Genomic DNA, 12,575 nt, shown 5'->3' with positions numbered 1-12,575 from the left:
CACTCCCTGCATAACCTACTTTTAAATTTATTTTACATAAGCGAGAAATAAAAAGCCATAATTACTTAGGCCATTGGAATTTCGAGGCGGGGAGTCCCCGCTCCTTTCAGCTGAAAGCATTTCTCAACTGTCTAGTGGAAAGGAACAGAAACCAAGGTGTGCTATGACAATGGAGCAGTCATAATTGACGTGACAGAGGATGACGATGGCTGAGCCCAGGTGGCAGTAGCACAAGGGGTAAAAGGTGACGGGGTTCCAGAGAGACCTTGAAGGTAGGATCAGCTGGTAGGCGGGATGAGAAAGATGAGAAAGATGAGCCAGGGGTCACTGTAAGATGAGCCAGGGGTCACTGTAAGAATTAGGGCCTGACTAAGTGGGTAAATGGTGATGCTATTGACTGGGGTGAGGTAGGGAGAAGGAGCAGATTTGAAGGGAAAGATCAACCATTCTCCACCGACACATGAAGCCGGAGATCCCAGGACCGTGGAATGGGAATGTGCACAGACGGTGGTGTGTGTGAGGCAGGACGGGAGACACACATCTGCGAGACACCCAGCACACACATGGGCTGTGAAGCCACGGGCCTGGATGAAGTCACCCAGCGGGCTGAATGTATAAAAAAAGAGAAAGTTCAAGAGCCAAGGTCTAGAATATTCTGAGATTTACAGGTCATAAAGAGGAAATGGATCAAACAAAGGGGTGGGCAGCGGAAAGAAGAAAACCCAGGGAAGCCTAGCAGGCCAGCAGGCAAGTGGAGAAAGTCCTTCATGAGGGAGGGCAGGCCGAGCAGGCGGAGAGCTGAGAAATGAAGGCAGGACCCGGCAGCGCAGAAGCGGCGGGCCGCCCCCGCAGAAGCAGCTTCCCTCCCGGTGGGAGCCGCGCAGAGGGGACACAGCCCGGCTGGAAACGGCTTCAGCACTGCTGCGAGGCAATTTGCTAGAAAAGGAAATGGAAGAATGGAGCAGTCGATGGAAGGAGAGTTAAGAATTAGTTTTTACTTATTAATACATTTAGCAAGGGGCTACCACAGCATGTTTGTGTGCGGAGGGGGACACGCGTGGGGAGCAGGAGAGAGACACACGTCTGGCTGCCTGTGGGACGGCAGACCTGCGGAAGAGGACCGCTGGGAGCAGGCACACTTGGTGACAGGTGGATGGAGACATTCTCTTCCAGTTGCTCCTATTCTCCTACTCAAACAGGAGGTAACATTTTTAGCTGAGAACAAGGAACGGGCAGAGTGGACTGGAGGTTTGAGGAGGGAAGAGAAAGTGTGAAAAGTAGGTGAGTGAGTGAATCATTACAGAAATATAGCAGGATGGCCCGGCCGCATCTGAGGGCCCACGGAGGCCTGTGGTCATCATTTAAAGCAAAGCCAGTCCACGGGGTAACATTTTCCTCATACCTATCCCAGCTGCTCAAGGGGAAGTGTGGACCAAGCAGACAGCCGGGCTCCACTGAGGCTTCCAGGCTTCCATAAAAGCCAAAAAGAGGAGAAAGAAGTGATTGCATTAGAAAAAACATCATCAATGGATATTTACCTGGTTTGCGTTCTAAAAGCTGCTGTAAATGAAACACTGCTTGTTCATAGTCCTGTTTTCTGAACATGAGATCTGCCATCATCTATAAAGGTAAAAGTTGGTTCTAAAAATATTGCCATATGTTTTAGAAAGCACATCTTTCCTACCAAACAGAGTTAGGGCTATGCAAACACATATGAAACACATGAGGAGGGCAAAGATTATAAAAAGGAGCTATTTAAAATTCAAGTATACCTTAAGCAAATTAGCACGGATATCAGCCTAACAGAAGATAATTAAGGATGTGAAACAGATCGCTCTGTTTGCAAAGCTTTATTTTTAGCAGAAAATATGTTTCAAGTGGTTATTTTAAAAACAGAAATTTGAAGGGAATTGCACACTCTATGTGTTATTATTGAGAAGATGCCTCCCTGGACTTGGCTAAAATGACGGGAAGATTAAAAAAAAAAACAACCCCAAACACTCTTAAACCCTCAATATTTCAAAGGAATTTAAAATAAGCAAGATCTACTGAGCTTTTATTGTGTGTTTTAAAAGGGATACTTTTTATACTTCTTTTCAGTTATAATTATAACTTTCAATGAACCTCTAGCACCATCATCTATGTAGCTGTCTGAAAGCTAACGAACACCTCAACCCAGGAAAAATGGGAAAGCAAAGCGAAACTCCGAAACACACCATCTTAGAATGATATACAGGTATACAGAGCTTTCTTCTGTAACTCCAAAAGTCCCACAAAAGCTTTAAAATGGGTCCAGTGGGTCTGGGCAAGTACTTAAAACAGTCTTTAGCCAACTACAGCTTTATCACAGGAACTCCTGACCAAGTGTCCTCTTTGGCATCGAGAAAAATTAATGAGGCCTGCAAGGGCAAGTAAAGGCCTCATCCAGGTTTCCATTCTTATTAAGACAAAACAACTCTGGTCTTTACTGGTAAAATGTACCACTGATGTTAAAAATATCATTTCTTCCAAAAGCCAACGCAAGCTAGGTCTCTCTAGTATTAGTTTTATGAGAAAAAATTTGAAACCTCCCCATGAAATATAAAACACAGCTGCCTTTATGGCACTGAAGTCTCAGGGACTAACCATGGTGGCGGCCTCATTGTCCTGGTCACTCTGGAGGAGGAGAGCACAGTGCCGTAGGCAGGCCTCAGGGTCATCCTGTATCAGGTATAATCGTGCCAGCTCCAACATTATCTACAGAGAAAGCACAAGGTCAGTCAGAAACTGTTTGGAATAAAATGTGAGTGAGGAAAATGTCTGGACACAGATTATGCCTTAGTTGACCCAAAGTGATGGCAATAAAAATGCCAAGTCTGAGGAGGCAGGAAAACTATGGGCATATTCAGTTCTACTTTCTCGTATATACTGGCAACAGGGGAAAACCGGTAGCAACCTACTCGAAAGGTAGAGACATAAAGCATTATGAAAAAAACACCGGTCTTAAATCAGAGATTAGATTCTAGTCCAAGGCTTCTCCATGGTGGGCCAAAGTCCCTGTTATCTCTCTAAACCTGTTTTTTCATTTGAAAAATAAAAGGCCTGGAGCAGATGATTTCTAAGGTATGCTTCAGATTTCACAGCTTTCCCTCAGCCACCACTGAACAAGGTACCTGTTTGGTTATGCTTTAAAGGTTACTTTTGCCTTACATCTGAGCTGTATTCATATCAAAATATTCAATTTAAAACCTTAAATTCTAACATATGGCTGTCTTTTGTTCCACGTCATGAAATAATAAGTCAGTCAGAGAAAGACAAATACCATACACTTTCACTCATATGTGTAATTTAAAGAAACAAAACAAGCAAAGGGGAAAAAAAGAAGAGATAGAGGCAAACCAAGAAAGACTCTTAACCACAGAGGACACACTGCTGGTTACCAGAGGGGAGGTGGGGGGGGTGTCACACACGTGATGGGGATTAAGGAAGACACTTGCTGTGATGAGCCCTGGGTGATGTATGGAAGTGTTGACTCACTATATTGTACACCTGTAACTAATATTACCCTGTATGTTAACTGGAATTTAAATTGAAAGAAAAAGGGAAAAAAGAAGTATTTAGCCATATATAAGTTTTTTAAATTAATCATCTATCAAGATCTGAGAGAACAGGATTTTAATTTACACAACCAGAGATGTAAAGAAGTTTTCTGTACCAACATTATCCTTACATTTATTCTCATGCTGAGCCACTTGAGGTAGGAGATTCAATCTAGTCACTTTTTTTGCACATCTAGCACCAAACAGCAATTGAAATACAGAGGTATACAACTGCACTTTGGTAAACTGAAGCGAATCACCTAGATTCAGATATTCAACATTGAGACATTGTTTTAAAGTGATTATTAAAACAGAGCTTACAGATTTATTTTATTTTAATTAAAACAATTTTCCTATAATAATTTTAAAACTCTTAACATCATTAATTTAAGGCATCATATAAGGATTTCAAAGAATTTCTACAAACAGATGTTTATTTAGCTTGTGTTTTTATTACATTTCTTTTTTTACAAATAAGCTGGTGAGAATTTTACATTTGGGGCAACAATGTAACAGATGACATCTGGAATAAAAGGTGGTGACAATTTTATAAAGGTACTGACCTTATTATCTGTTTCACAATGAACAAGAGCCTCTCTATAAAACTTAATTGCTTTTTCATAGTCTCGCTGAGCAACAGAATGTTTTGCAATCCCTGCACAAATTTCAGCCGCTAAGTGTTTCTGTGCGGGAGCTGCGTCTGGCTGTTCCATCTGAACACGTTTTAGTACCCTAGCTTGTAATTCTCGAGCCTAGAAAAAAATAAGGATAAAAAGGAATTTAAAAAAGAAAGAGAAAATAAATTAAACAATTCCCAATAACCCACATGCAGCATAATTGCACAGATCTATTTAAGCATTACTGGCCCTCACTCTAACAAAGCCTGATCCAAAGAAAATGTCTTAATTGAGGTCTTAAACATGCGTTTGTTTGCAAATGAGCCAGCGTGCACATCTCTTTTCAAATGAAGTATAAGAAAATTACTGAGTCTTTTCCCACTGTTATAAGGATTATATACAGAAAGCTCACGAAGGAGGAAATGCAACCATGAAACAAATATCTGAAAAAGAATCTAGATGTAATAAGTGGAAATGTAAAGTGTTTATTAAATTAATAAGCTAGTATCTAAAAATTACTAAATCAAATATTGGCAGGTTTCAGAGAGTAAGTACATCCATATATTGTTGATGACATACGAATGAGTCCAATCTTTACCCTAGCAAAACATGCTAACTTGATAAAACTAACCAGACTACTGAACTTTGTTGTTCTACTCTTAGGTATTATGGATATTACTTTGAAAAAAAAAAAAAAAAAAGGAACCACTGTTATATGTTATAAGGAAAAAACAATCTCTGTTCTTTTTTGTAAAAAGAAAAAAAAAACAATAGCAACAAATCAGAAAATCAATAGCAACTCAAATGCCTAATGACAGGAAAATGACTAATCAGTTGGTGGTATATATGAGGTCCCATGCTATACATAGATACCCAGAAAGAAGGCAGGGGTCTCAAGGTAAGAATGTACTGTAGGCTGCTGAATGGGAAGTTATCAGCCTCATCACCTACAGATTTGATTTCTGAAACACTGAGACCTTCCTTTTGTAAGTGACAGAGAAATCCCATGTTTTAGGCCTTCACAACAAAATTTAACTTTGAGCTATAGATAAGCATCTACTAATGCATTCATGCATTCATTTAACAAAGAGTAAATGCCCACCATCTGCCACACATTCTGCTACAACAGGGAGCCCTTCTGGGGACTCCTGTCAAAATGTTGGTTGACAACTGGTATATGATGAAGATGGTCTAAAGCTGAGTATTCTTTAGAACCATGGGTCATAAAATTAAGGCATCATAATAAGCATTCTTTTGGAAACAAAAGAGGAAAGATTAGAAAATAATGCTGTATATAGTAGTAAAGGTTAATACTGTTTCCTGAAATTTTTATTTTTGTTATATTAATGTGTGTTTTTTAAGTACAGAAGATATGTGTACATTTGTGTATTTCATGGTTTTTTATATATGAAAATATTGGTGTGTATGGTTTTGCACACAGGTACACACACACACACACTCATAGACAAAAAACTCTGCAATAACTGGTCTAAATACAGTGATCATTATCTTTCTGTCTTATAGTAACTTTTATACTTGTTGTGCCAGCTTAATTATTAATTCTGCCTTTTTCCCTTTCAAAAGTATTTTGACTTGAATGATAACCTCTATGATCACCCTAGGTCTAAAAGATACACAGTTCATTCTCTGGATAGTCTAATTTTTATCTTCATCAACTAAATCTCTAAAAAGTCAGGTAAGATCTCATTAGCTTAACTTCCTAGAGAAACATTTTTATAAGTTAGATTTTGTGATGCTTTGCATTTTTTTTAAGAGAGTTTATTTATTTGAGAGGGAGAGATAAAGAGAGCATGCATTGGGGGAGTAGCAGAGGGAGAAGCAGGCTTCCACTGAGCAGGGAGCCCAGACGTGGGACTCAATCCCAGGACCCGAGACCAGGACCTGAGCTAAAGGGAGACGCTTGACTGAGCCACCTAGGTGCCCCTATGCTTTGCATTTTCTTAAAGGTAAATAATCAGGGCAGATTTTTTGAGAAAAAGTTGTCTGCATTTATAATTAAAGGCATTTCATAAAATATGCTCAATTATTCTAAGTATATTCAATGATCATTACAAAACATTTTCATACAGAATAAAATTCTCTCAAAGAATTGATTTCATTCCCTATTTTTTTCCTTGGATTCCAGAAAGACAAGAACTAAATTTAATTTAATTATCTGTTATGATAACTATGTTAACCTTGATTGTCAATGCATTTACTTTTCTCTCCGCTTATTTTATGAATTCCCTAAAATCCTTGGGTGGAATGAAGTATAAATATCTTACTCTATAGACTTAATTTTTCCTTTCTACCTCAATAGCTTTATTGTATACATATATATCTTACTGAAGATCACATTGAAATAAAATATACAAATTAAGTTGGAATATCAGGGCGCCTGGGTGGCTCAGTTGGTTAAGCTTCTGCCTTCAGCTCCAGTCATGATCCCAGGGTCCTGGGATTCCAGGATGTGGATGGAGCACTGCATCAGGCTCTCTGGTTAGCAGGAAGCATGATTCTCCCTCTGCCTACCTACTATTCTGTCTACTTGTGTGCTCTCTCTCTGTGTAAAATAAATAAATAAAATTTTTAAAAAGCATTTTTATTTTTGTGTGTGTGTGTGAGAGAGAGAGAGACGGAAAATGAGCGGGTATGGGGAGGGAGAAGCAGACTCCCTACTGAGTAGGAAGCCTAACACAGGACTCAATCCTAGGACCCTGAGATCATAACCTGAGCCAAAGGCAGATGCTTAACCAACTAAGCCATCCCCGAACCTCATAAATAAAATCTTAAAAAAAAAAAAAAAAAATCAGAGTATCACATTACTGCTATATGTTAAATTGTAAGTAACAGAGAAATCCTATGTTTCAGGCTTTCACAATAAAATTTAACTTTGAGCTATAGATAAGCATCCACTAATGCATTTATGCAATCACTTAACAAAGAGTAAATGGACTTATATAGACATAATGGAAAAATCCACACAAATGAATGTTAAATGAAAGAAGCAAAAATAATCCGTTCATATTATTTAAAACTACATAAAGTTAGAAAGTCAGTAAATTGTTAGTGTTTTATGGCACATGGGTTGTTTATATCTGATTTATTTAGATTTTACTTTCACAGGAAAGATGGTTAATTTAATATGCCAAAAAGTGATTTTTTTCCTTGTAATTTTTCCTGCAATTAAAAAATTAAAATAATGTATGGTTTCTTTTGAGTCATTCAACTAAAATTTCAAACACCTAACATGACAGACAGATTTTAAGATGACTCCCATGACCCTCACCTCTTGGTCTTCACTCCCTTGTATAATCACCCTGTGTGTGAGGTGGGGAACTAGAACTTGCTTGTAACCAACAGGATATGGCAAATATGATAGAACGTCACTCTCATGATTACATCACGTAAGACTATGTCTTGTTAGCAGATTCATTCTACAGCCTTTCCCCCTTACTGGTTTGAAGAACTAAGTAGGCATATCAGCTGGCCTACCAGGCAAGGAGATGATGAACCTCTAGAGTGTGAGAACCTCTAGGATCTGCAACAAGAAGCAAACAAGAAGCTGGAGCCCTAAGTCTTACAGCCTTGAGCAAATGAATTCTGCTAATAACCTGTGTAAGTTTGGAAGTAGATCCTCCCCTAGACAAGTCTCTAGATGAGAACCCAGCCCTGGTCACACCTTGACTATCCTGACACGTTGTAGAGGACCCAGATAAAACATGTCCAGAATATGGACCCACAGAAACTGTGGAAAAAATAAATGTGTGTTTTGTTTCCATTGACTAAAATTTGTGGTAATTTGTTACATGGCACAGAAAACTAATGAGGCAAGCATTTGCTAGGGTCACAAAACATGGGCTTATAACTACATTCACTGAAATTCTAATTTTAGCAGAAAGGTAGATAATAAAATAATTTCAGCCAATTATGAGGAGTTTTATGGCTAGGAAATATCAGTTCCTACGATAGTACACAATACGAGACCTAACCTAGTCTTGGAGGTGAAGTGAGATTTAAAGAATTACTGGTAGTTACACCCACGTGAGTTTGGGAGAAATAAAGGAGATGGAACTGGAGTACAGGCATTAGGAATTATAGGTGAAGAAAAGAATGTAAGGGATACTATTGCTTGACCAAAGAATTAGAAGGAAAAATTGGTTAGAAAGACAGAGAAAATTTACATCAGCTAAGTTTGTTAAATAATTTTTTTTTTTATTCTAGAGGGCAATTTTTTTCTACAGAGCAGTTACTACTACATGTCTATAAGCAATGGAGTAACAAGATCAGGTCTGTCTTTCAGACCAATCATGCTAGTGTTGAGGAAAACTAACCGGAATGAAACAAGATTGGAAAAGATAGGGATCCGTTAGGAGGCTAATGGAGGGGTGTGGGCAAAAGATATGTGGGACAGGGCAAAAGGTGACAGAGACGAAAGACAGAAAAATGTGGAGTTATTTCAGAAATCTGAAGTTTTTAGAAAGTAGAATTAATAAGACTTGGGGCTTCTTTAATGTAGCAGTTCTGCCACTGCCTAAAATGTTAAGCAACAATGCAAAATACTCTGATGGAACTCCTAAAGTCTTATAATGTGGGCATTGAGCTCAATAAATGGTTCCTAAATAAATAAACTTGAAGTTGCTTTTGAACTGTTAACTCAAGATTTATCTTTTTGGAGATCAGAATACAGAGAATGTTAACAACTGAGAAGAATTTTATGGCTCTTTAAATTTATTCAAAGAGGATAACCTCCGTGCTATAACATATATGCTTAAAATTAATTAAATTTGGTTCATTGAGATAGTCTAACCATGTATACTGTTTATTCTCTTCTTAGTGTTGCATGTTAGGATACAACACTCATATAATATAAGGACTCACATAAACAGGGCAGCTGGGACTAGTAATAGTCACCAAAAGGTAAAATAGGCCAAATTCACTTCTAAAATATTTTAAACATCTAAATTTACTGATATTACACTTTTTTTTGTAGCTAATGGTAGCTATCCCAGGGTTAGGTATCATTTTCTTACCATGTGATCAGAAAATAGGGATAAAACATACCAACAACTAAGGATAAGATATTAACACTTTAAAGATGACATGTTGCAATGAAATCATAAACTTGGATGGGTATCACAAAAATCTAATGACCCAATCTCAAATCATTCACAACTGGAATAAAAAGAATTGGACATATTGGACAAATTATTGAAATGTTGTTTTACACACACATACACACATACACTGTTAGCTAAAGCTCAAAGTCAGTTGGTAAGCATCTACCTTTGGCTCAGGTCATGATCCCAGAGTCCTGGGACTGAACCCCAAATCGGGACTCCTGCTCAGGAGGAAGCCTGCTTCTCCCTCTCTCACTCCCCTTGCTTGTGTTCCCTCTATCACTTTGTCTCTCTCTCTCTCAAATAAATGACTAAAATCCTTAAAAAAAATAAAACTCAAAGTCAAAACATTTGGTAAATTATCTGGAGAATGCAGAACTCTTCTGGGTACATGAAAATTAGGTCAAAAGATGGCAAGTACTATGGTATTCTAGAAAGCATACAGGATTGCTAGTGAAGTACTCTATGTTCTACTTAAGTTCTGAGAAGATGTAGGAAAAATCAACTAACAAACCTGACTTAACTGACACATACTGAACTAAGCACTCAGTAATGACAGAAACACATTATTTTAAATCCACAAGTTACCTATACCAAAACTGATTATAAAATATAGGACAGAGAGCAAGCTTTAACAAATATCAAAGGACTGAACTGTTCAAAGTAGGTCTTTGACCACAGTAGAATTCAATTAGAAATCAACATCCAAAAGATAACAAGGACTCAAATACAGAGAAATGGTGGTTGCCAGAAGGGAGGGGGTAGAGGGATGAACAAAATAGTGAAATGGATTAAGGGTACCCCTCCCCAAAAAAGATAACAAGAAAATCAGAAATGCCTGGAAATAACCCATTTGTTAAAGAAGCAATCAAAGTGAAAAGGAGGAATATTATGAACTGAGTAATAATAAATTTGTGGGAGGTAGTCAAAGCAATACTTAGAGAAAAATTATCAACTTAAATGAGAAGGAACAGAACTAAGGCTAACTAATCTATTACCTAACATACTTTTTCAAAGCTAGGCAAAGCTAGGCAAAGAGCAGCAAACCGAATCCAAAAAAAGTAGAAGAAAGTAATTAATGAGATAAACAGAAAACATTTAATGAAGCCAGAAAAGCAAAAGATGGTTCTTTGAAAATATTAAGATATGAAACTCCCGGCATAATTGATCATTAATAGTAGAAGGAAAATAAAATAAAATCACCAATATCAGGCCATAAAAGATGACATTTTTACAGCACTTGCAGACATTCAAAAACAAGAAGATATAATGAACAAATTTAAAAATACAGCCATTCAAACTAATGTAAGAAGTTTAAAAATGATCAGTCTGAATTGTAAAGATGTTGAATCCACTAATCAAAACCTTCCATCAGTGAAGCGTTAAGGTCCAAATGGTTTTAACTCTGAATTGTTCCAAATATTAAAGAAGCAACAATAATCTTAGAGATCCAAACACCCTCAGGAACATAGACATATAAATTTTGAACATTAAAATTCATAACAAAGTGACATTTAAGAAATATAAGGGTGGTTTAACATTTGAAAATCAATCAATTTAACATAGTACATTAACGGGGAATGAAAAATAAGAGAAAATTACCATGATGACCTTGGTAGCTGCAGGGTGCTGCAGATAAAATTTAAGTCATTTATTAAAAAAAAAAAAGTCAACAAGCTAGAAATTGAAAAATCATCAAAAACCACCAGGTGCTTAGGAATACATCCAAGCGAACATGTATAAAACCTCTCCTTAGAAAACCTCAGAATATTAAGAAAAATTAAGGAAGATAAAAACAAACAAAAGAGAAAAAAAATGAGTTCACATCCTGCCTATGACCCTAGTCATATGACTTTACGCAAATGATTAAACCAAACTTCCTCAGCTATAAAAGATTTAAAAATATCAACTCGCTCTAATCATTATATTGGTTAGCAATAACACATTTAAGCAGTACAACCCACTGGCATTCAATCATTATTTCTATTTTGGCTTATTTTCTGTCGCAGTTGAGCCAAAATAAATTGTCTTCCTCTTACATGTGGCATACTGCCTTCTGTTCCCACCTCCCACACACAGCCACTCACGCACAGCCACTCACAAGCAGTGGCATTTACCTGTTGTAATGAAGTGATTGCATCACCAGGTCTTTCCATTTTACTATAAACTTTTGCTAGAAGAACATGAGAACGTCCATCTTCCATGAGAGCAGACAATTCATTTACTGTGAGAGAAGATAATGGGGAAAAATATTCATTTTAAATGAATGTTTACATTTTTCCACAAGTTTTAAAACTGGTCTTTAGAAAGAATGGTTTTGAACAACTGAATAAAGTTGAAAACTTTTTGCCAGTTAACCGAAGGATGGTCAAATTAAAAAAAAAAAAAAGATTGAGGATTTTCATCTAACTGGAAGAAAAGTTAAAGAACTGGATAAGAAAAAGGGTTTTCTTACACATACATTAAGAGATGATGTCACAATACACATAAAATTTTCAATGCTCGTTTTTAAATCTGTAAACATCTTTACTGAAGTTATTAAAAAATAATATAGACTAGTTGCTATGGGGCAATGGAGATGGTAACTGTTGTTTTAAATTAATAGATACTTGATAAGCAATGAAATATGGTCTTTAAGAGCACCGACTTTGATGGCAATCTGTCTGGTTTCAAATCGAGGCCTTCTCACTTACTAGCTCTATAACCTTGAACAAGGTACTTACCCAGCTTGTGGTTCTCTTTCATCTGTACAATAGTGGAAGTAATAGTACCTATCTGATAGTGTTGTTGTAAAATTTAAAAAATTTTTAAGTTATGAAATAAGTTTGCATATGCAATTAAAGTAGTCTAATACCTGGTAAGTACTATTTAAATACTTGATATTATTACTTTGTGATTTAAGAGCAATAAAAGAACCCTAGATAAATAACAAAACTATGTTTCTTCCACTATCAAGTGTATGGTCTGTGCCACATATGTATAAAAGTGATTTATATACATAGTTTCTTTAAAATCTCAGCCGGAGGGGTGCCTGGGTGGCTCAGTGGTTTAGGCCGCTGCCTTCGGCTCAGGTCATGATCTCGGGGTCCCGGGATCGAGTCCCGCATCGGGCTCTCTGCTCAGCAGGGAGCCTGCTTCCTCCTCTCTCTCTGCCTGCCTCCCCGCCTACTTGTGATCTCTGTATATCAAATAAATAGGTAAAATTAAAAAAAAAAATAAATAAATAAAATAAATAAATAAATAAATAAATAAATCTCAGC

General features: G+C 37.1%; 1 protein-coding gene across 1 annotated transcript in view; it reads right to left on the bottom strand.

The window, feature by feature from the left end:
- TTC21B (tetratricopeptide repeat domain 21B) overlaps positions 1-12,575 on the bottom strand; it is an 83,703-nt gene that overhangs the window by 24,961 nt on the left and 46,167 nt on the right. The window contains exons 19-22 of the mRNA XM_082689463.1: positions 11,433-11,539; positions 4,142-4,330; positions 2,626-2,736; positions 1,539-1,620 (exon numbers count right to left, since the gene is read on the bottom strand). Of these exons, the coding sequence (XP_082545589.1) occupies positions 1,539-1,620; positions 2,626-2,736; positions 4,142-4,330; positions 11,433-11,539 (489 nt within the window). The remainder of the gene's footprint in view (positions 1-1,538; positions 1,621-2,625; positions 2,737-4,141; positions 4,331-11,432; positions 11,540-12,575) is intronic.

This window comes from Mustela nivalis (assembly GCF_964662115.1).
Source record: "Mustela nivalis genome assembly, chromosome: 11".
Taxonomy (NCBI): domain Eukaryota; kingdom Metazoa; phylum Chordata; class Mammalia; order Carnivora; family Mustelidae; genus Mustela; species Mustela nivalis.
Note: the sequence above shows the minus strand (reverse complement) of the source record. Positions and strands in the feature narration are given on the sequence as shown.